The 20,574-nt window shown below is 40.2% G+C and overlaps 1 protein-coding gene across 1 annotated transcript in view; it reads right to left on the bottom strand.

Moving 5' to 3' along the window:
* Positions 1–421: 421 nt before the first annotated feature.
* CORIN (corin, serine peptidase) overlaps positions 422–20,574 on the bottom strand; it is a 279,991-nt gene continuing 259,838 nt past the window's right edge. Inside the window, exons 19-23 of the mRNA XM_029910685.1 lie at positions 13,757–13,806; positions 11,509–11,683; positions 6,258–6,529; positions 4,074–4,207; positions 422–2,986 (exon numbers count right to left, since the gene is read on the bottom strand). Of these exons, the coding sequence (XP_029766545.1) occupies positions 2,804–2,986; positions 4,074–4,207; positions 6,258–6,529; positions 11,509–11,683; positions 13,757–13,806 (814 nt within the window). The 3' untranslated portion in view covers positions 422–2,803. The remainder of the gene's footprint in view (positions 2,987–4,073; positions 4,208–6,257; positions 6,530–11,508; positions 11,684–13,756; positions 13,807–20,574) is intronic.

Here is a 20,574-nt window from a genome sequence, read left to right as displayed (position 1 = left end):
AAGTTAACAGCCTTCCTGAGGATCTGGTTTATGTTACTGGACTTATGAAAACCTCTTTTTGAGTTCGAGGCACCAAGAGGAGAAATGGAGGTGAGGGACTGCTTGCAGAGCTGCTGTGAGCCCACCAGAGGGCACCTGGGAACTGGAAGGGCCACTCCATGACAAGGGGCTTGACATTAAAGCTGGGGGAAAAACACAGAGGGTGTTAATGAGGCCGATTTGCTAGTCAGATGTTCTCACTCCATCTATGATGTATGTGTCTTAGACATTAGTGTGAAGTTGAAAGGTTAGTTACACTGAAGCATTAACTTTAACTTTGTGTTCTTCTACAAAGTGGAAAATAATCATTTTCAGTAAAAATGCACTAACAGCCTCAGGCTGTCATATAAGTTGATTCAAAGTCATTGTGAAAGTACAACTGTAACATACAGGGGATGGAAGGCTTCATGTAATCTTTCTGTCTAGTTCTAGTTACATTACAACTGATATTTTGCTCTCTGCACATTTACATAGTGCTGAGACTCTGCCTATTGTTTGTCCATACCAATGCTAATCATTTTGAAATAATGTCATTGGAGAAATACTGATCTAAAGATATTCAGAGAAGGTTATATGGCTTAGTAGGTTTTTTTAAATTTCCCACTACAAAAATGTAATTTAATCCAAAATATTTGTAAGCAGTCACACTTCTTCATCTTCCTATTAATATTCTTTATTGGTAACACCCATGAGAAATATGGGTAAGTTGTAGAGACAGAACCTGAACAGACTGATACTGTGCTAAGAAGAGGCTAGCAGTGGTACAGTAAGCAGCTTGGCACATGTATGCCAATATGGTTTCAGGGCTATTTGAAACACACAATCACAAGAGAGTAGAGGTATAGCCTTGCCTCTAACTCCTTCCATTTGAACTGAGTCTCTGGCCAGAATAAAAACATGTTTATTTTAGATCACAGAAATTATTGGAAAATTGTTGTACATATTTGTTTAATAGGGGTAGAAATAAACACATCTGCCTAGTTGGTGCAATGTTAATTCCAGGTGGAGCTGTAGCTGTGATAGAAGTGAAACAACAAATGTGTTTTTATCACCTTAAAATGGGGATACAATTGTTAGATAATTCTGATTGTCAGAAAAATGACAATACACAGGAAAGGACTAATACATTGGAAGGAGGGAGTAAGTTTGACTCTTTAAAACCTACATACACTATTATGTGCACATATAGAGGGGGGGAAAGCAGTATAAAAATACATTTATAAAATTACAAATATCATCTTTACATGGAATGTTGTGGCAGAAATTATTTGGAAAAAAAAACTACTACTCCTTTCTAATGCCACTTGGGATGCATCCTTTCCTAACAAAGGTGATTATATTCAATAGGCTATATGGTGCCACCGGCTTTTAAGCAGAAATCATTTATTTTACTGGGGAGTTCTGCTAGAAAACTGGTGGTAGGCTGAGGCCCAAGTAATCAATGAGAAAATAAGAAATTACCTTAAATATTATTTCTTGGCAGTGCTTACATATACATAGAATGGCTTTAAGTGGTCCAGTGCTTTACAATAAAATCAAAGCCAACTTTAAGTACATCTTTTGGTGAACAGAGACGGCAGGAGAGGCTGTTCATTTTATGACAGCATCTTTTCAATTTTTTTCCTAATACTGAAAACAAAACTTCCTAAAAATCCTGTATTTCAGAACCCAGCTCCACTCTATTAAGGGCCAGAGCTTCAGATGGTTTATATCAATATGGTTCCTTTGACTTTAACTGAGCTATACCAGATTACACCAGCTGAGGACCTGGTCCTACGGAGAAAGATGGAGCCTGGGCTACTGGAAGTTGTAATTTCCACACCTTTTTGCATTTGAGATTAGGATGTCGACAATCTATTTTATCGTGCATGAGTTAGATGCAGCCCTGAACTAGAGAAATTTGGACACAGCTGTATTATTTAGAGGTCGGGGAGAGTTATTTTGCCATCCCCTAAGCCCATAATATACAATGAAACATACTGTCATGTCACTAGGTGAAACTGCAATGCAACAGTGACTTAAATATTAATAGTGTTTTGGACTTTTAAACTACTTTTATGAATACAGTGACTATTTCTATAGGACACTATCTGGTACAGGTTACATTAGGTTAATCAAAACAGAAGGTACTGAATTTTAGAGGTAAATCTTTCACTTAACAGTAGTCTGAACTATGTGACTTAATTGTAGTGTGACAGTATCTAAAACTTCCACTTATCAGTTGTCTCAAAGAACTACACATTCTCCCATGCTGGTTGTATTTTTGACAAGGCCCTGCTATGCTAACATGGGAGCAAACTCGAGGTAGCAGAAGGGCTAATTTTAATATAGACCTCAGTGTCATCTTTGAGAATGTAGTGATTTTATTCTTCACTGCAAGAATTGTGGGCTAAAACTCTGTGTGCTACTGTTTATTTTTCCCAAAACTTTTATAGTTTTTACTAAGTCTGTGCTACAGCTTATTTTAAATGTCTGAAAGGCAGAAGATTGGCTGATTCTTCCTTTAAGCCTTGTGTTGTGCTTGGAATGCACACAATAGAGCTAAAGGAAAAGTCAAAAGGATTACAAAAATAGTGTTCTGCCCCAACGTATCTCCAGGGGCAGAGAGTTTAATCAATTTATTTATGCTGCATTTTCCATACCTCCCCATCAACAACACAGAGCTTGTAACTTCCTCTTAAGTTTCTTGATTGCACAATCTTCAATGTTCAAAGGCCATTGATCTTTGCCTCTTGTATGTCAGCACAACACTACCCTTCTGGTATTAGTTTAGTAGAAAGGTGTGAATGTATATTTGTCTTTCAATCCATTCAATGAAGTGTGACACGTTGCTATAAACTCCAGGTCCCAAAACTTTGGAAAAGCAGACGGAGCCCCATGAGGTTAAACCAAACAATGTCCAGCGTCCTGCAGGCTGCTCACAAACGAGAGGTCCTCCACTGTCGCCCTGTAATGGGAGAGGGAAAAACACAACCTGTGGATGTTACAGCCAATGCCATTATGGCTCAAGCTATATCTGAGTTTCTATTAAATCTGCTTTTCATGATTAATGCAGCTGTAAAAATAGGTTTCAGCTTATCTATACAACAACATACAAACTGGACCTCTAATATTTTGAAACAATGTCAATAAGGTTTGGTTGGCTGGTATGTTCATACAAAAAAATAAATATTCACACCAACTAAAGAAAAAAAAATCAGCCTACTACTTAACACACACTACTATTTAGAGGCTTTAAACAGTAGATCATATGTTTTAGTTTACTGCCCATGACTTGTCCATGACTTTTACTGACTAAACAAAAATTCATGGCCCGTGACCTGTCCATGACTTCTACTATGTAGCCCTGACTCAATCTGGGAAGGGGTGGCCCGGGGAGGCAGGTGCCAGCGTGCAACCCAGGACCTGTACTGGGGGAGGGGCATGGGGTGGCTGTGTGCCTGGGGGGAAATGGTGGGGCTGGCAGGCTCCCGACCTAGCTCCACGCCTCGCCAGAAGCAGAGACATCCCCCTCACTCAGCTCCTAGGTGGAGGTGTGGCCAGGCAGCTCCACACGCTGACTCTGCCCAGTGTGCTGGCTTCGCAGCTCCCATTGGCCAGGAACCGCAGCCAATGAGATCTGTAGGGGCAATGCCTGCAGGTGGAGGCAGCATGCAGAACTGCTTAGTCACACCTCTGCCTAGGAGCTGAGTGAGGGGCATGTTGCTGCTTCCCAGAGCCTGCCTGCCTCCCACCTCCTACCATACCTAAACTCTGCTGATGCAACTGGGGCAGGGGCCAGGCGCACCAGCCACTTCGGCGGTCACGGACTCTGTGACAAACTTGCAGACAATCATAATCCATTTCAAAGTTGAGTGTACCAATAGAAATAAATAATGGGTCAAAATGTTTGAGTCCATTTCTAAATAAGCACTATGAAAATTAATGTTATCTCTGTATCAGAACTAACCTCTAGTGCCTATTGAAATACCATAGGTGCTTAGACTTTTATTTTAAAAAATCTGCTTCATGTTTCTACTCAGAAAAAGGCCTACCATGCAAGAGTCCACAGTTCCAGACTCATACCCTGCACATAACATCCTGCTGGTGATGGTCTTCATGTCAAAGTATGACTGGCATTGTTCTAGGGAAATAATACGAACTTCTCCTTCTTGAAGTTTAAAAGGCACTGAAAAAAAATCTGTATTAAAGTATGCACTGTAATGTATAGAAATACTTATATTCATTGCTAGCTGAGATTGCAACATTCTTTTCTACTATAATAGGCTAAACTTAAAAATAGTAATGATAATAAAATTAGCTTTAACCATGTATTTAATATAAGAAGAAAAGCTTCTTTCCCCCATCCCCACCAGTACAGACCACCATGGAAGGCGTGGGGCGTGGGGGTAGTTTCATATACTCCCACAAGTAAGGATTCACATTTCTCAAGCTCACAGGACAGTGGAATACAGGTGGAGATTGGCCCACCTTCTATTCCAGAGTGGGTAAGCATTTTATATTGTGCCTCCCGCTAAATCAGACCAAGTTGACAGACTGGGAAGGGAGCCTTTAAAAGACATGTTATGGGATTTTTGAGAATGGGGGTTGGGAAGAAGGCATAATTAGGGAGCATATACTTGGAGCTCAAAAGCCATGTCCACAACAACACTGTCACCCTCATACTTGGTATAATAAACCCATCAAAGCTGATGGCGTTACTCTGGGGGCGTCTACGTGAGGGCTTAGTTCATGGCAAGCAGGGGTGTGACTCTAGCCTGCACACATGGGCTGTGTGCACCCTTCTCCTACACACTAAAAGTTCTCTAGTGCTCAGGAGCTGCTGAAAGTGCACTAGGAAACATTTAGTGCATAGCAGCATGATCCACACAGCCACTTAGTGTGTGGCGAGCTAGACTTGCCATGAACTAAATGCCTGTGTAGATGAGCCTCAGAGTGCATATCAGAGGAGAGCAAGACCTATCACACCATTCATCCTTTTCCGAAGGGGCCAATGCAGGCTTGTTCCCTGCTGTAAATCTCTGCCGAAACTCAAAGGTGAAGGAAAACTGTTAAACCTAGAGTACAAAGTACTAACCACTATGCAATCAAGATGAACACCTTTGTTTTATGGTGCTTAGTAACCTGTAACTTTGAAAGTGACATCATTGACAACATGACAGCTCTGGCCAGCAAAAAAAACAACAAAACAACGTTTTGCCATTGTCCAATGGTATGAAAGATCATCACTGCATCATTAGGTCTGCTACCTTTAGACTAGGTGTATGCAGAAAGAATGGATTTGTTGTTTGTTAGCAGACTACACCAGTCAGTGGCATTTAAGTCATTGTTCCTATTCTCCAGAGTTCAGGGCTTACCTCCTTCCCCTGCTAATGATTACAATAAATAAAAAAAGAGAAATATTTCCACATCACTGGTACTTAAGAGCCAGGGCAGCCACAACATTTCCCCTATGCTCTGTGTCATGGGACCCTGGCCCTTACAATTAACAAAAACCTTTCTGGGCAGAAAACAGGCACCCGGGGATTAGGTGGGAGGTGGGGTAAATAGTGGCACAAGGCCACACCATGCTATAGAGAGTTTTGGTTAAAAAAAAAAAAAAAATCTTGGTTAGTCAAGCAACAAGCCAAGATTTGAGCCTGAAGCTTTGCACACAGCTAACAACATTATCACCCTCTGATCATTTGACACTCTCTCAATATAGCTTCAAATGCAGCTTAATCAAGTAACAGACTACAGACGCCTCCCCAGGTTACGCAAACCCGACTTACGCAAATCCGCACTTACGGAAAAAGTTCCGTAAACTTGAAATAAGAGGGTTTTTTTGCGTAATGGTCGGGTATACGTTTCCGAGTTACGCAAGGCATTCTGGAACGGAACGCTTGCGCAAGTCGGGGAGCATCTGCATAGCCAGGATTTTCAGGTTATTTCCTCAGTAGAAGCTCCTGGATGGGCAGTACTCTTAAAAATCACATCATGTATGTAGCTGCTGGAATATGTATTTAACAGCCTAACTTTAGGCTCCTGATTTTGACAAGCTAAGCTCTAGCCACAGGTATTGCCTTTTGTGAATACATACAGATTATGTACAAGTGGCCTAATAAGGCACAAGTATATAACTAGAGGAAGACACAGTGGTTTGCAATTGGAGCCAAGTAGTTGATCTGGTTAGTAGGCGGTTAGATTGCTCTAAAGAGTCTGGAAAGCATTCATCTTACTTTTGTTGCCCATGTGTCCCCAGCCTGTGATGTAGCAGTAGGTATCTGGCTCAACCAACTGCTCCCTGCTGGGTAAGCAGACTGGCCTTACATAACTTGTCTCGTTGATATCTTCATTTAGTTCTACAATGCTGATATCATAGTCAACTACTGCTCTGTTATAGCGTGGATGCAAGATAATAGTCTTCACCAGTCGGGTCTGCATGAAGATTGATGGATGATCCAGATTGTTTATACCAAACACCACTTTCCAGACTGCAGCATTTTCTCTCCTTTATAAGAGAGGGGGGGAAATGTAAATTTTCTCCTATAGTTCTTTTATACACAGTTGTATAATTGAGGACTTCTGGATACCTTTCTGCAATGCACTGAACGCACAAGTGGTACTATATAACTAACAGAAATATTACTTTAAGAGGTTACACTAAAAATTAAGATCTTACCAAAACCACAATATAATACTTTCTTTCCTTCAAATTTTCCACCCAAGGAATACAGGGCTAGATTCACCAGGGGACTTCAGGAGAGTGAGCCTGCAGAACGTCAAGTTTTGTGAATTCCACTGCGCCTTAGCTAGAATCAGGGGGCCTGGGGCAAAGCAATTTTGGGGGCCCCTTCCATAAAAAAAAGTTGCAATACTAGAGAATACTATATTCTCGTGGGGGCCCCTGTGGGGCCTAGGGCAAATTGCCCCACTTGCCCCCCCCTCCCCCCCCCGGGTGGCCATGGCTGGATTTGCACATACCCACGAGTAAAAACTTATGCCTAAGTCCCCCATGTGAATCTAGGCCTCAGTGCTCAAACATTCATGAATTCACTCTTTCCTCACTGTTTTGAACATGAAGCACCACATTAGAACATAACTTAGATCAAATTGCTGTGCCCCATCCCTGAGGTCTCCTATTATTTTTAAGAAGAGGCTGTATATATTTTAACTTTGATGGAGGCTGGTCCTTCCAGGCTCCTGTAACGTGCCAAGTGCCCTCAATTTCTATTGCCGTCAAGATGCTCAGTATAATTAGGGCAGGGCCTGGAAATCCACTAATGTAGTCTTTTGCCTCTGTCTTGCTTTGTCACTAAGCAATTGATTTCTATGTGCTACTCAAGCAACTCTGAATTTAACTTTGCAGCTCTTACGAGAGAGCTGTCCTTGTATTCAGCCACCAGCTAGTACCAAAAAAATCATCACATCACTTTGCTCTATGTGGAAATTATGAAAGTTTGGTCGCTCCAGCCTTAGGTGTTGGGCCCCAAGATGTCAAGTGTCAGCAACCGAAGGTTGAAGATCACATGTCAATTTGACATTTAGGCATGACTGCCTAAGACTACGTTTCCATGATTGTATTTTTTAAAAATTGTAGCCATCATTACTGAAATTTGTGGATTTTTGCAGTTGAGGAAGGGGAAGTAATAGTGTCGAGAGGACTGAACCAACATCAGTGGAGCTGCATGCGAACTGCCACGTTAAAATGTGGGCTGTATTAGAGGCTAAGAGTATTAAATCACATGATGAGAGCTAGTGGGAAGTCACAGGTTCTCTGACTTCCCTGTGGCTTTAAAAAAAAAAGGAAGCATTCAGTATTTATATAGCTGGTTGAACATGGTTTTGTAAAGCTTGACTGCCTTTATAGAGACTGCGGCAGAAAGAAGCTTTGAAAATGCAAAAGTACAGCTCTTTCTCAGCATTGTGGTTTTCTGATTGCATAATTTTTTTTATTAAAATAATGTAACATGCCATTGCTGACATTTCAGACTCTATCTTTTTTTGTCCCCATGACAAGACCATGGCTTTCTGTATGATGACAAACCACAAGGCATATTTATGTCTTACTGTGTCTTGTGGGAACAAAGCAAGGAAGGATTTTGAAAATGCAGAGCCATGGGCAATGAAAAGTCAAAACATGAATATATTCTCCAACAGAAAAGAAACCTTTAAAGTTTAAATTGATCTTAGGCGTTTTCATGGGATTTATTGCAAAATAGACTCGACAAAACCCTAGGGTACACAATGAGGAAACACTAGCAATGGCAAGAACATGGACTAGATGCTTTATGAAGTCTCATCGCTATTGTCTATGAGTATCTGAAAGCACGTTTGCTGTAATGCTCTCTGCGAGTGGCTGTAACACTTGTATACACATAGTCACTGCATGCTGGCTGACTGTCTTTGCCAAAATGCCTCTAACTAATAAGTCTCAGGATAAAAATATATTATCTGTTAAGATCACTTTAAAATTCCTCTTTAATTGCCCCCTTTTTTTTTTTTTTTTTTTTTGCACAATTTAAAATAATTTTCCAGAGACCATCTTAATCCACAATATAACATCATAATGTCAAACAGATAAGGAAACAGACGGGGCCCTCCAATTTATGAAAGTATACTTTTAAAACGATTTAACAACATAAGACCTCGCATTTATAGTTTGGTGCCACTATAGGGTCAGAAGAGTGAGCATAACCTATTTCTTGTAATTTCACAGTGACAGATTCAAACAAGATATCGGTGTAGAAATTTACAAACCTTTTCATCCCAGCAATTTCAAATGGCCGGCATTTGGGATCCATTCTGGGACACAGAGTGTTCTTTTAAAGGAAACATTCTAGGTATACACTGATGCAATATATAGATCTATCCAGGGACAAATGAACGACTTCAAAAAGTCTAAGTGCTCTAGAAAGAAAACTTCCCCAAGCAGCTTCTTTCCTCACTCATCATTAACGGGTAATACCTCTCAACTGTCAAGTTCTAAATGGTGCAATATTGTTGCTGAGGGCTCTAGGAAGAAGCCCCGCCCTTCAACTCAGCTTACCAAAGAAGTTCTTCCAAAACTATAGAAAGAGTCCAGCAACCGATAAACAGCATTAAGAGGAAATTCTGTTGACTAGTGTTTGTCTCCCTTTAATGGAAAAAAAATCAATTTACTGTAAGTTAGAAGTTACATTCTGGTCTTCCAGAGTGGGTTGTATGAGAAGAGAAGCTACTAACAGAAAAAAAATGTATCAGGTAAGAAATTTCTCATTGTGCTGCATAGCTTCTTTCCTCATTCATCTGCAATGGGGACTAGCAAGCAGTGAATCACAGAAATGGGAGAAGTGGAAAGAGGAATTTTAATTACTGTTACAGCAGAATAGGCAGAAATAGAATTTCCCTCTATATAAAAGCACAGCTTTGTAATTTGTTTAGGAACCAATCCAGCAGCAACTTTCTAATAAAGGATGTCGCTACAGAGGAATGGAAACCTACTGTGTAAATGAGATGCTTTCTTTCCACAGTGCCACTAGGACCCATGTAAAGGGCAGCCTTGATGCCCTCCATCCATGGTTTCCCAGATGGCTAGCACAACAACTGGCTCAGGATTTTAACATCTTGCCCATAGCAACTATGAAGCCCTCAGACCCTGGCATTTAGAGTAAATGAGAAGAACAGGATATGCCTGGTGTGTGTATCCCCGAGATGTCTTTAGATCTCTAGGACTGCACATGTATGCTGCATCCTTTCAAAGAAGTGTGGAAGCTTGGAACAAAACAAGAAAGGCCAACCACAGGTTTGTCTAGTCTGGCCAGGCTGATCAATCTTGATGCCTAATGATACTTAAGTTGTAGAGTCAGATACATCTGTATAAAGAATGCCACTAGCACTGATACCAACTTTTCATGGTGCTTGGTTGCAGGATTTTGACCAGCCATCCAGCAGAAACTCTAATGAAGCTAAGATCGCCAGAACTTTGGGATTATTAATTGCATTAATTAGAGGCCAAGGTGGCATTGTGTTGGGCACTGTACAGAGGGAGCTTACTGTTTCCCTTCGTACCAGAAATGAAACTTGACCACATCAATGATTGAAATTTTCTGGTTAAGTTCTGCCTAGATACCAAAATGTATCAATGAGGCGACAGAGAATTCCTGCTGAACTACATTTCTCTTCTGATGTGCAGGCTGTTAACTAGATGGTTCAGGTCAGGATGAAGGAGGTGTCCCTACTTCAAGAGATCTGTTCTTTTCCACAGCTGCAGTGAAAGTTCCTTGACTGTCTATTCAGTCCAAACCAGTGGAGGGCTAGGATGACAACTTCAGCTCTTGTGTCTTCTTTTCTGTACCCTTTATGTGAACTGTCTTTAAAAGCAGCAAATTCTTCTGACCAAGACATTATTTCAAATGCATCATAGAAATTTTGACCTCTGGCTACTTACTGGATTTGGAAGGGATACAAACATTCACATTTAAGATCATAAACCAACTTCTAACTACACAGGAGGAAGGTTCCTCTGGGGGCAAGTTGTTCTATAACTGTCCACTATGGGGTTTCTTGCATTTTCCTCTTGCAGCTGGTACTGACCACTAACAGAGGAAGTACTGGCTGCTACGGTCTGACCCAATATGGGCATTCCTATATGTGTTTGTTCAGCCACTCTGCTGTTAGCCTGCTAGAGCTGTCAAAGTGAACTAAAAGGATATGTACTCTGAGATTTTGCAAAATTATGTAGCACAAGGTGTGAGCTTCAGAGAGCTGGATGCTTTCCTTTTGCTAAGTAAGGGACCATAAATCCTAAATCATCATCTCTTCCAAATATGCACCCCACCTTGCAACGCGTGCTTCTGTAGCAAGTATGCAAGGGTCTACAAGTGAAAACTGAGTAAGCTGTTAGCAAGTTGTTTGTACTTGCCCATAAAAGGGCATTCAGACATGATCCAAGAATGACACCTAATTTTGCACTGCATCAGATATATTATTCTACAACCTCAGAAGGAATCTCTGAAGGCACATTGTGTGAAATCACATGCACAGGTTGATACTGATGCATAAACCAGTAAACCTAGTCAGTGGAGACAGTTAACTATAGTTGGCTGCTGGTAGGAAACAACTTTTGCAATGATGTCTTCGACAGCTATCACTGTCCCCGTATTCTTGTGTTATTTTTATTCTGGCTCTCAGTGAGATGATTTATTAATCTATAGTTATATGTGACACATTAGTAAAATATCACAAAAGAAAGGGATAGTTTTTTATGAATTTCCTAGCTAAAAGTCAAAGCCTTCATCATCTTTAGGTATCAAAGTGAATATTAAAACTAGTCAAACCCTCAGCTGAAATCATTTAATAATATTCATTGTCTCTTTAGTCTCTAAAAAGAGATTTGTTGTTTTGACAAGATCACCTGCTGATTTTTTTTTTCATATATTTTTACGTGGAAGTTATTTGTCTAACTAGCCATTTGTAGGTCAACAGTAAAACTGTCTCAGCTCTGCTCACCCCTCAAAGCAGTGTGCTACCGTCAAAACCCATTTGTTTGCAATCAAAACACAGCCACATATGTGCCCACTTGGTTCACTCTGCAGAGAGCACTGCCACGGCCACCGTCCTGGACGACTAGTCCTGCCGCCAAGGATCCTCTTGCTCATGCGAGCTGCAGGGCGACGGCCACAATCTAGCAAGAAATGTATGATACAGTGTGTTATTTACTGCCACAAAATTCAATGTGCACAGAATGTTCTCGAAATCTGCTCTGAAAAAAAGTATTGCAAGGGGGTTTCTCTATACGGAATGAAATTATAAACTTATGAAATTGTGTTGCACTTATGGGAAGAATTTATAAAAACTCAACTCACTGTGTTTGAATTCCATATACAATGAGCCAAATTCATCCCTCCTTTCACTTCAGTGGACTGAGCCCAGAGATTAATTTGACCTATTTAGGTCCCAAATAAGACAAATGGGGGAGAAAAAAAAAAAGCCAGACTAAGTTGGAAGAGTTTGGCTTTCTCTGAGAAGTAGAGCTACCGACCTAGCCTTGGGCAGGGGGGTTATTTGTATACCAGTGAATCACCTGTCAATCACCAGCATGTTGCTGCTACCCTGGCCTACACACCAGAACTGGCACTGGAGTAGCACATTGTCAAGCCTGTGCCCAGGCCCAGAAGCCCAAGCGTGGGATGTGCATCTAGCTGCAGGATAGATACTACTTTCTTTACTCATGGAAATTTCCAATGGAAAATAGCTATTTGCTCATACATAGCTTGCCAGTGCTGATTTATTTTTTTACAATGCCTATTTTAGTGCTCTGTCCATTCTAGTTTTAAATATCCACCACTTCCCTTGGAAACTGTAGCATATTGTTATAAATTTCACTGACAAGAAGTTTTCTATCAACTTACTGGTCAGCTATACACCTTTTAAAAATATGTTCTTTTAGTTCTCCTTTTTAATTCTGGGATTGCAATGTGACAGGCTATTATAAATCTCTTGTTTTATTACTGCCCAATTTAGAGAATTGGCTGACATAGTATCAGTTTCTGGAATCCTTCCCCAGGAGAGGATATCCTGTTTTTGCATATATGTTGGAATTTAGTGATGAAGAAATAAATTAGTACAATGTTGATTTGTAACTATTAAATTCTTAGCACGTTCCCTCAAATAATTTCTGGGGACAAGGACTTTTGTGTTGCTTTAAAGTCCTCTATATGTACTACATGTAAGAGGAAAACAACCTTACAGAGTCCTACCAGATGACTTTTCTGGTAATAGTAAACTTTGAGTAGTTTCCTGGATCTAGGTCATGCTTTATGATTAATCTGTCTCATCAGGCTAATATATTTATTCAAAATGTTCTTCAAGAAAGCTTTTCCGTTTTGTAGAACCTGACATCCATCTGAAGAATTGCTGTATTTTCAAACCACTTAAACTTGCACAATCCACTGTGCATTTAGATTTAATCTGGAGTTTTCTCCTTTAAATTTCCCTATCCCCTTGACAGTCACAGCTACAAATGGATCACATACCACATCAGGAGCTTACTTACTATATAGTGGTAGCAAAAGATGTTCCCAACAGCAACAAAAGTTTAGTATAATTAAAACGGATATTGACAAGATTAGGGCAAACCAGGAAGTCATCCTTTGGTTCTGGTTCCATTTGCAAGACATTGGAAAGATGATGCTACCAGTGCAAACAGTTAGTGCTATAATTTCTGGGCCAGATTCTGTTTTCAGTCAGTCCAGAGTAAATCCAATAAAGTCAGTGAACTTACTCCAGACTCACTAATATCTCAGTCTGACCCTTTCTCATTAGATTCTATGGACCAAATCTTCATGTCTTTATTCAGGCAAATTTCCACAGAAGCCTGAGAGAGTCTTCCTAAGAAGCACTATAGAACACGCAGTACTTGTAACTATATCATCATACCAATTATGGACTAAGCCTGCTCCCTTTGAAATTAACTGTAAGACTCCCAATTAATTTTGTGGGGGCAGGAGCCAGCCTTAGTCCAATACAATGGACAATCTCATCATCAAAAGGGGGGGAAAGCTGATAACATTGGATGTAGTGAAAAAAAAAAGGGAAACTAATAGGTGAACAAAAGTATATCAGATTTCAAAGGGAAATACACATTAAAGATTTGTTTTTGAGAAAGTATATTTCAACATATCAAAGACACATGCTTAAGAGTCCAAATAAAATGCTCTTCATATGTTGTTCCAGGAATTATATGTTTTTCTCTTACCTTTTTTGCTACAGAGAAGGGACACTTTACTTCTGCTTTGACATGACTGCCTAAGTGTTGAAACAACAACATGAAAAACATATTATTGACAATTTACATATCATATTATATCGGCCCAATATAAAAGCAATTGGATTATTTGTTTAAACACAGCAAAATCAATCCATGATACAATGAAACACCGGGAGTATTATATTGGGGCACCAGAAATTGCACTGGCTTCCAGTTTGTTTCTGAAGGCAGTTAAAGGTGTTATTTTAGATCTATATAAAGCCTTTATGAATTGAGTGCTGCATATCTTAGAGACTACCTCTTTCTTTATTAATTAACCCAACAGCTGAGAGGCACTATCTGATAATTCCTAAATTCTGAAGGCAAATAAATCTCTGTGAAGTTCTCTTGGTTCTTCCAGGTAGGTGAAAGACTTTCGTTGACACTTACTTGATAGAAAATGGCTTTTAGTTTAAACAGAATTTTTTGCCAAAAGAATTTTGGTCTTTTTGATGAAAACCCAGAAAGTTTCCAAGGGAAACATTTATGCATGTGAAGAGTTCACATTTTTGTTGAAAGTTTTTGGGAGGGAGAGAATCATTTTCCTACCAGTTGTATGGATTCTACAGTTCATTTGCCTCCTTGCCTCACATAGTCCAAGGTCCACTGACTTCAATGGGATTACTCACACTATGAGTCAAGTTATTCATGTGCATGACTGACAGTGCCTGCAAACCATTAAACCCAGTTAATAAGTGAGACATCTTGAATAAGATGAAATATGAACAAGACATCAATTGCTATGAAAATCTCAATATTTATTTACTATACGTATGGATTTGCTAAGAATGGAAGGCCAAATTATTGTTATCCATGTTTTTAAGTTTTTTTCTATGTGTCTTGAAGGATTGATGAGCACAATATACTAGTGCAAAAAAATATTATGAGAGGCTTTCTTAGATTTCAGTGGCAATACCACTTAAAATCTGGACAAGTTCTCAACCAAAACCATATTAAAACATAAATCAAATTTGTTTTTCTCTTTTATATCAACCCATATAATTTTCAGGCCAGCAGAGATATCAGGAATGTGGGCACATATGGAAATTAAAGAAAAATCAAATACAGGTCAGACTGCAGGAAAAATCCTTGTACTGAAAGAATGATAAATGTGTCCAGTGTTCTAAGAGGCAGTATTACACGCTGTTATAACATTGCATTGTACATAAGAACAGCCATACGGGTCAGAACAAAGGTCCATCTAGCCCAGTATCCTGTCTTCCAACAGTGGCCAATGCCAGGAGCCCCAGAGGGAATGAACAGAATAGGTAATCATCATCTGATCCATTCCCTGTCGCTCATTCCCAGCTTCTAGAAAACAGAGGCTAGGGACACCATCTCTGCCCATCCTAGCTAAGAGCCATTGATGGACCTATCCTCCATGAATTTATCTAGTTCTTTTTTGAACCCTGTTATAGTCTTTGCCTTGACAACATCCTCTGGCAAAGAGTTCTACAGGTTGACTGTGTATTGTGTGAAGAAATACTTCCTTTTGCTTGTTTTAAACCGGCTGCCTATTAATTTCATTTGGTGACCCCTAGTTCTTGTGTTGTGAGGAGTAAATAACACTTCTTTATCTGTATTACTAGATAGAGCAAAAAAGGAATGAAGTACACTAACTTATATTTATATTGTGCTTTTCATCCAGAAGGATCACAAAGTATTTTACAAACTTACTGTCACTTGCTGGTTTGAACTAGAGGAAACCGTGGATTCTCTGTAACATCAAGTCTTTAAATCAAGATTTGAGGACTTCAGTAACTGAGCCAGAAGTCTATTACAAGAATGAGTAGGTGAAAGTCTGTGGCCTGTGATGTGCAAGAGGTCAGACTATATGATCATGATGGTCCCTTTTGACCTTAAAATCTGAGTCTAATTAAAACTTATACACAAAATACTGTATAGAGTAAAATACTGTATACTAGTGGTTTTCAACCTGTGGTCTGTGGACCCCTGGGAATTTCCAAAGGGGTCTGCACCTCCATTTGAAATGTTTAGGAGTCTACAAATGAAAAAAGGTTGAAAACCACTGGCGTATACCAGGCAAACCAATATTACACTATGGTGTAAGACAAAATAATAAATTCCCTTGCAACTATTTAAAAATTTAAGAATTTTTTTTTTTTTTACATAAACACATTTTTTTGTAATTCAACTGGGAATGTGGCTAGGCTACTGGAATTAACACTTCTGTTGAAAAATGCCATGGGCCCTACTCAAGCCACCAGTGGTCAGGAACTAAATTCTATATATCACTGGAAAGATGGAAGACATCTAGCTGGCCATAATGGATGAATACATGAATAAATCCAGCTCTGAAGTAAACTGGCATAACCCCAGTGACATGAATGGAGTTAGAATCATAGAAGATTAGGGTTGGAAGAGACCTCAGGAGGTCATCTAGTCCAACCCCCGATCAAAGCAGGACCAACACCAACTAAATCATCCCAGCCAGGGCTTTGTCAAGCCAGGCCTTAAAAACCTCTAAGGATGGAGATTCTACCACCTACCTAGGTAACCCATTCCAATGCTTCACCACCCTCCTAGTGAAATAGTGTTTCCTAATATCCAACCTCGACCTCCCCTACTGCAACTTGAGACCATTGCTCTTTGTTCTGTCATCTGCCACCACTTATAACAGCCTAGCTCCAGCCTCTTTGGAACCCCCCTTCAGGTAGTTGAAGGCTGATATCAAATCCCCCCTCACTCTTCTCTTCTGCAGACTAAAAAAGCCCATTTTCCTCAGCCTCTCCTTGTAAGTCATCTGCCCCAGCCCCCCTGTAATCCCCAGGTCTTTTCTGCAGAACTGCTGCTTAGCCAGTCGGTCCCCAGCCTGTAGCGGTGCATGGGATTCTTCCGTCCTAAGTGCAGGACTCTGCACTTGTCCTTGTTGAACCTCATCAGATTTCTTTTGGCCCAGTCCTCCAATTGGTCTAGGTCACTCTGGACCCTATCCCTACCCTTCAGTGTATCTACCTCTTCCCCCAGCTTAGTGTCATCTGCAAACTTGCTGAGGATGCAATCCATCCCATCATCCAGATCATTAATGAAGATGTTGAACAAAACCAGCCCCAGGACCAAGCCCTGGGGCACTCCCCTTGATACCGGCTGCCAACTAGACATCGAGCTGTTGATCACTACCTGTTGAGCCCGACAATCTAGCCAGCTTTCTATCCACCTTATAGTCCATTCATGCATTCCATACTTTTTTAACTTGCTGGCAAGAATACTGTGGGAGACCGTATCAAAAGCTTTGCTAAAGTCAAGATATATCACGTCCACTGCTTTCCCCATATCCACAGAGCCAGTTATCTCATCATAGAAGGCAATCAGGTTGGTTGTACCAGCTTACACCAAACACTGAATTTGGACCATAATACTTAAATATTTCAATGGTTTCTTAATTATGGTTACCACTTTCTAGCTAGCTATTAAATGTAACAGATAACTCAAACTTGAGAATGGGAGATGGGGGGAGAAGGGTGGATATTGTGCTCAGAATCCTACAACGAAAAACTCAACAGTGAACTGTTTGTAGTTCTGTTGATAAATATCCCCCATGGAAAACATGCAAACACTTTTTTAAAATAAGAGGAGACATTATTATTGCTCAAACCTGACTGGCCATACATTTACACAATCATTATTCCTTTCCGTGATGTCTGGGCCAAATACTCAGCTGACTTACAAATCTGTTGAAATTAATGGGGTAGCCTGAAGTGTATGTTGTATAAAAATTGGTGTAAAAATCTATCCCACTTTAGTCTGAACACAGATTGCAAAATTCTATTTTCAGACACTTGGCCAGTCTCAGTAATGTAACTCTGTTCTCCTTACATGTGTGAAACTCCTAAAGCATTTCTGTCTATGTAAGGAGTGCAGAATATCAGACTAGTCATATCCCTGAGAATAGATTTCCCCCCCCAAAATGTTCTGTCTCCTGGTCAAATAACCATCCTCCCCAAAGAGCAAAATATAGATGAATGTGTGCAAAGCTTGCACTCTGCTTTCATCCTTTCAAAACATCTTTTTCCAGAAATATTGAAGCATTTGTTAGTTCTTGCCAAAGTTCTTGTCAGTCCATTAAACTGGTGTCTGGTGCTTCTCTGTGAAAGCTATTAATATTAAGCTTGCAAGAGGTCTAGAAGAGAGAATGGACTTATTCAGTAAATAATACATTTCTCTTTTTGGGTGTCACAGAGCTATTTGCCTTAACCATTCCTAATACATGACCAACCAGAGAAAGACACTTATTAGAGGAAGAAATAAACACATGTATTCAGTTTTATATCCTAGTTTGTCCCTTTGAGTATGTATAGTTCTTACCCTACTCTCAACATAGTATACCAGAGGTAATCAATAGGCTGACCACGGGCCAAATCCGGACTGCCAGATGCTTTTGAATGAACCCTGAAATCATTGTATTAATTTATTATCATTATTGTTATTATTTTCTCTGGAGTCTGGACCTTGACTATGCCTTGACTGAAAAATTTGGACCTTGACAAAAAATAATTCACTATACCTGGTATGCACCCACACAAACAGGGTTAGCATCCAAAACTCATTCCCCCTTACTAGTTTCTCTTTTATTCATAACTTAAGGATAATAAAACATAAGCCTTATTCTAAGCTTCCTTCTGAGCTGGCTGTTTATAGGGTTTTTTCCTCCACATGACCGTGTCTCATCTTCTTGTCCTATGGTTCAGACACACCCTTATTAGTTTGGTGCTAATGAGACCCATCCAATCTGCTTGCAAGGATGAGTCAGCAGAAAAGCCTGAATCTTCATGCAGGGTCTTAGAAATTGACACCTTGCCTCAATCAGTCTACTAAGATTCTGAATTGAGAATGGAAAGTTTGTTCTTACCCGTTAATTTCATTTCTAGAATGGTCCCATCTATAAATCCCTTACTATGGGAGCTTCCTCTTCTCCAGCCTGCATTGGAGGCAGTACAAGACCCTTGGGAAGTGGCTCAGAGGCTATGTTCCATCCCTTTCCACCTGACTACTTTCAAAATGATATACCAGGGGTCGTCAACCTTTCAGAAGTGGTGTGCCGAGTCTTCATTTATTCACTCTAATTTAAGGTTTCACATGCCAGTAATACATTTTAACGTTTTTAGAAGGTCTCTTTCTATAAGTCTATAATATATAACTAAACTATTGTTGTATGTAAACTAAATAAGGTTTTTAAAATGTTTAAAAAGCTTCATTTAAAATTAAATTAAAATGCAGAGCCCCCCTGGACCGGTGGCCAGGACCCCGGGCAGTGTGAGTGCCACTGAAAATCAGCTCGCCATAGGTTGCCTACCCCTGTGATAAAGAATGCTAATAAGATTCTTGATAATAACTCTAAGAAACTAGTAATATGTCAGAGAAATGCTCCCTTTGATCAACATCCTGAGATCTTTGTTCTTGGTATTTACTCTAGACCCGAGCACTTGGAAGAGATTAGGCTGGTGAACAGGGACAGTTATGAGAAAGGAAAAGAGGTAAGAACAAATTTTCCAGTCTCAGGCATTGTCCTGTCTCCCAGTCCCCATTATGGGGAACTTTTCTTTAAGTAGGTGAACAAATGAACTGGAAATGAATGGGAAAGAATGTCAAAACACTATGGAACTATTCACAATAGATGAACAGAGGAAAGAAGAAGTAACTTAAGAGGACTACCTCATTCAATATTCTTCTGATGAATGAAGATGCTACTCGCTTTTGTGGTTCAAATTAATACTGTCGCCAGCTAGTAAAACTTTGCACATTTGAATAGTTGCACTTTCAAATCTCTTCATATGAAGCCTTGGAGCCTTCTTTCCAGGTAATAGATACTTCTCTGGTTGAGTGTGCTGTGAACTTTTCCAGTGGTGTTCCTCAACTGGCTAGGTAAGCGTCTACAATAGATCTGCTTGCTTTGTCCAGCAATGGTAGTTTCAGATGAATTCCTGAGTTGAGACAATGTGATTTTTCTCCCAATTTACGGAAATGTCATCACAGCCCTGGCTCAGCCGCCTTATGAGGTTGCCCTAATTAGTATATCAGTCAGGAAGACTTTACATATTATATAAAGGTGCCATTTCCCCCTGAAGGATGGTATGATGAATATTTTCTGGGCTCTTCGCATAGCACTTGTAGAAAGTTTCTAGAACTCCACTGTCCAAAGTGATAAATAACCATTTGTTCTTTGAAACTATTCAGTCTCCTTCCTAACAGGCAGATAACCTCTTTTAGTCCTGAGCTCACTCAGCTGGGTTGAGGCTGCACAGGCTCTGGTACCTCCACAAAAGGGACCGACAACCCAGAACTCTGCAGGGGAGACACGCCCCCTCTCTGGGGACCCAGGCTGCCTCACTCCTTTCCCCAGCCAGGTGAGCTTGGGGACAAAAGGAACCGCAGGGACGAAATGGACAGAAAAAAATGTAGCCAGCAACACCAGCAAAAAGCAGCTGCAGTCAGTACTTGTAGGCTCTGATGATGCTCTCTTTGTCCAAAAGTTTTTCACATTAGCCACCACCAATTTAACAGAGTCCATTACTGAATCCACCAAGATGTCCAAAACAAAAGATGCTGCTGAGAAAACCTTCTGCAGGGGACTTTAACTTCTGGTGTTTAGAAGCTGTGGTCTCTGCAAAGTCCAGACTACATCAGTCCTAGCAAGGAAGGTGGGAGTGTTGCTGATGCCTTTGCCCTCTTGTCTGTTATGGACCTTCCCTATTGGTCAATAGAGACTTGCTTGAGCTGTTGTAAGAGTCTGTCAGAGTCTCTCCATC

The sequence above is a fragment of the Terrapene carolina genome, unplaced genomic scaffold, assembly GCF_002925995.2.
Source record: "Terrapene carolina triunguis isolate 2854851 unplaced genomic scaffold, T_m_triunguis-2.0 Scaffold66, whole genome shotgun sequence".
Lineage (NCBI taxonomy): Eukaryota > Metazoa > Chordata > Testudines > Emydidae > Terrapene > Terrapene triunguis.
Note: the sequence above shows the minus strand (reverse complement) of the source record. Positions and strands in the feature narration are given on the sequence as shown.